Here is a 3,577-nt window from a genome sequence, read left to right on the forward strand (position 1 = left end):
ATTTGCTTACTTGGACCTTTTGGCTATTGTGAATAATGCTACTGTGAACATGGGTGTACAAATAACTTCCCAGTCCCTACTTCTTCGGGTCAATACCCAGAAATGGAATTTCTGGATCATAATGGTGCCCTCCTCAATGCCCATTACCCCCCTTCCCCTCCCCCCCACCCCATCTACCCTCAGTTTGTTCTTAGCATTCAAGAGTCTCTCATGGTTTGCCTCACTCCCTCTCCCCCGTTATTTCCCCCCTTCTTCTCCCCCACGGTCCTCTGTTAAGTTCCTCCTAATCCTCCTATACATGCAAACATATGGTATTTGTCCTTCTCCTCCTGACTTATTTCGCTCAGCATAACACCCTCAAGGTCCATCCATGTTGCTACACATGGCCAGATTTCATTCTTTCTCATTGCCATGTAGTATTCCATTGTACAGATAAACCACACCTCTTGATCCATTCTTCCATTGATGGACATTTAGGCTCTTTCCATGTTTTAGCTATTGTTGAGAGTGCTGCTATGAACATTGGGGTCCATGTGCCCTGTGCATCAGCACTCCTGTATCCCTTGGGTAAATTCCTAGCAGTGCTATTGCTGGGTCATAGGGGAGTTCTATTGTTAATTTCCTGAGGAACCTCCACACTGTTTTCCAGAGGGGCTGTACCAGTTTACATTCCCACCAACAGTGTAGGAGGGTGCCCATTTCTCCACATCCTCGCCAGCATCTAGAGTTCTCTGATTTGCTCATTTTAGCCACTCTGACTGGCATAAGGTGGTATCTCAGTGTGGTTTTGATTTGTACTTCCCTGATGAGGAGGGATGCTGAGCATCGTTTCATGTGTCTGTTGGCCATCTGGATGTCCTCTTTGGAGAAGTGTCTGTTCATGTCTTCTGCCCACTTCTTCACTGGATTGTTTATTTTTTGGGTGTGGGGTTTGGTGAGTTCCTTATAGACTTTGGATACTAGCCCTTTATCTGATATGTCATTTGCAACTATCTTTTCCCATTCCATCAGTTGCCTATTAGTTTTGTGGGTTGTTTCCTTTGCTGTACAGAAGCTTTTTCTCTTGATGAGGTCCCAGTAGTTCGTTTTTGCTCTTGATTCCTTTGACTTTGGGGATGTGACAAGTAAGAAATTGCTGCGGTGGAGGTCAAGGAGGTTGTTTCCTGCTTTCTCTTCTAGGGTTTTGATGATTTCCTGCCTCACGTTCAGGTTCTTTATCCATTTTGAGTTTATTTTTGTGTATGGTGTGAGAAAATGATGTAGTATCATTCTTCTGCATGTTGCTATCCAGTTCACCCAGCACCATCTGTTAAAGAGCCTGTCTTTTATCCATTGGATGCTCTTTCCTACTTTGTCAGAGATTAGTTGGCTGTACACTTACAGTTCACATCTGAGTTCTCTGTTCTATTCCATTGGTCTATGTGTCTGGTTTTGTGCCAATATCATACTGTCTTGACTACGACAGCTTTGTAGTAGAGGCTAAAGTCTTTTACCTGCTTTCCTTAAGTTCAAGCTGTCTATTGACTAACTCCTGACACCTGGTTTCTTTGACAGCTCTTCAGGAGAAACCTGAGTTTATGAAGGTCTCCTCGGATCCTGTCTTGCTCCACAGGGCATCCAGGACATCCCTGAACCCAGGTACCCACTTGCACCAGGTTCAGACCTCAGGGGAGCCTGGGCTGCTGGAGTAGTGAGCAGAAAGTGGGAGTGTGGGTGCTTTGGGGTTGGGTGATCAGCTTTAGCTTGCCTCAAGGAGACCACTGAGAGGGGAAAGTCAGAAGAGACAAGTACCCTTGTATCTTGGAGAAGACAGGAGGTACATCCTTTGGTCATGAAGACATGGCCCAGCTATTGCAGATACTGGCTGCAACACAGAAATGCTGCTCACTTCATCAAGTGCCCTTTCTTCCTCTCATAGCTCTCATCATCATTTTGATGGGCTCTAAGGGTTACCTGAACCCAAGAAGCCAGAAGCTGGGAAGCATCCAGGTTGATGCATGCATGGCTGTAAGAGAACACAATGGTCTGAAAAGTGTAAAATTACCAAGGATGGTGTATCAACAGCCACAGGTGCTAACAGCCTCTAGGAAAGATATCCTTGTCATGACCCCTTGGCTGGCTCCCATCATCTGGGAGGGGACTTTCAATTCTGCCATTCTGAATGAGCAGTTCTGGCGACAGAATACCACCATTGGATTAACTGTATTTTCTGTAAAATCATACGTGATCTTCCTAAAGCAGTTCTTGCTGTCTGCAGAGATGTACTTCATGGAGGGACACAGGGTGAACTACTACATCTTCACGGACAGGCCAGACTATGTTCCTCATATTAACATCCAAAAGGGAAGGCAGATAATCATCCTCACCGTCCGGAGCTATGCCCGTTGGGAGGACATCTCCATGCACCGCATGGAGGTAATCAGCAATTTTTCCCAGCAGCGCTTCCACCGGGAGGTGGATTACCTTGTGTGTGTAGATGTGGACATGAAGTTCAGTGACCACGTGGGCGTGGAGATCCTCTCCCCCTTGTTCGGCACCCTGCATCCTGGCTACTGTGGGCTCAGTCGGACCGACTTCCCCTATGAACGTCGGCCTCAGTCACAAGCCCATATTCCCGAAGATGAAGGGGACTTTTACTACACAGGGGCCTTTTTTGGGGGATCAGTGGCAGAGGTTTACAGGCTCACCAAGGCCTGCCATGAGGCAATAATGGCCGACCGAGCCAACCACATTGAGGCCATTTGGCATGATGAGAGCCACCTGAACAAGTATCTGCTTTACCACACACCCTTCAAGGTCCTCTCCCCTGAGTACCTGTGGAATCAGCAGCTACCGTATTATTTTAAACAACAAAAATTGACCTTGTCCAAAATCATAAAGAGAAAAAGATTTAAGGTCTTAGAGAAGAATTACCAGCTGAGAGACTGATGACTAAAACTTCCAGGAAGGGCTCAGAGAGAGGTAAGGCTCAGCTAGCCCGAGTCGTCTTTCCTTCTGGCATGGTATTCTTCAGTAAACCAGTTTTAGCACAAAGGGAATGACTCTGCTGCCTTTTCCTACTTTATGGGCGCCTAGAACGACCTCTCCAAACTTAGGCCTAACACCGTCCCCTCCCCAATCCTCTAGCGACCACCAAATGCACACACATTTAGACTGTCCTGATTCTTGGACTCAGGCACAAATTCCCAGGATTTCCACCACCTCTAGTTTCTCACTGTATGATACCACCACCCCTCAGGACGAAGGAGGTGGGTGGTCTCAGGCTGTCCTGACAAAGGATCAGAGATGAGATCTTTTCCAGAACAAGGAAGGAAGCTTTCAGACACATAGATCATCACAATAAGGTTGGTCAACACCCCTCACCATACATAGTTTTTGGGGTTTTTTTCATTTTTTTCTTGTGGTGAGGATTTTTAAGATCTACTCTTTCAGCACCTTTGAAACATGCAATACAATATTAACTATAGTCATCATGCTGCCATTATATCCCCATGACTCATTACCAACTGGATGTTTGTACGTTTTGACCCCTTTAACCTATTTTGCACACCCTCCACTTCACCATATGGTAATCACC

At 46.2% G+C, this 3,577-nt stretch overlaps 1 protein-coding gene across 1 annotated transcript; it reads left to right on the top strand.

Moving 5' to 3' along the window:
- Positions 1 to 2,001: 2,001 nt before the first annotated feature.
- Positions 2,002 to 2,834, top strand: LOC120227623 (histo-blood group ABO system transferase-like; the record flags this gene model as incomplete). The annotated part of the gene is given in 3 exon segments (XM_039225701.1): positions 2,002 to 2,007; positions 2,088 to 2,123; positions 2,125 to 2,834. Coding segments are annotated over 3 exon segments (752 nt in total), but the record flags the coding sequence as incomplete, so codon positions are not given.
- Positions 2,835 to 3,577: the final 743 nt, after the last annotated feature.

The sequence above is a fragment of the Hyaena hyaena genome, unplaced genomic scaffold, assembly GCF_003009895.1.
Source record: "Hyaena hyaena isolate Hyena2069 unplaced genomic scaffold, ASM300989v1 scaffold_2585, whole genome shotgun sequence".
Lineage (NCBI taxonomy): Eukaryota > Metazoa > Chordata > Mammalia > Carnivora > Hyaenidae > Hyaena > Hyaena hyaena.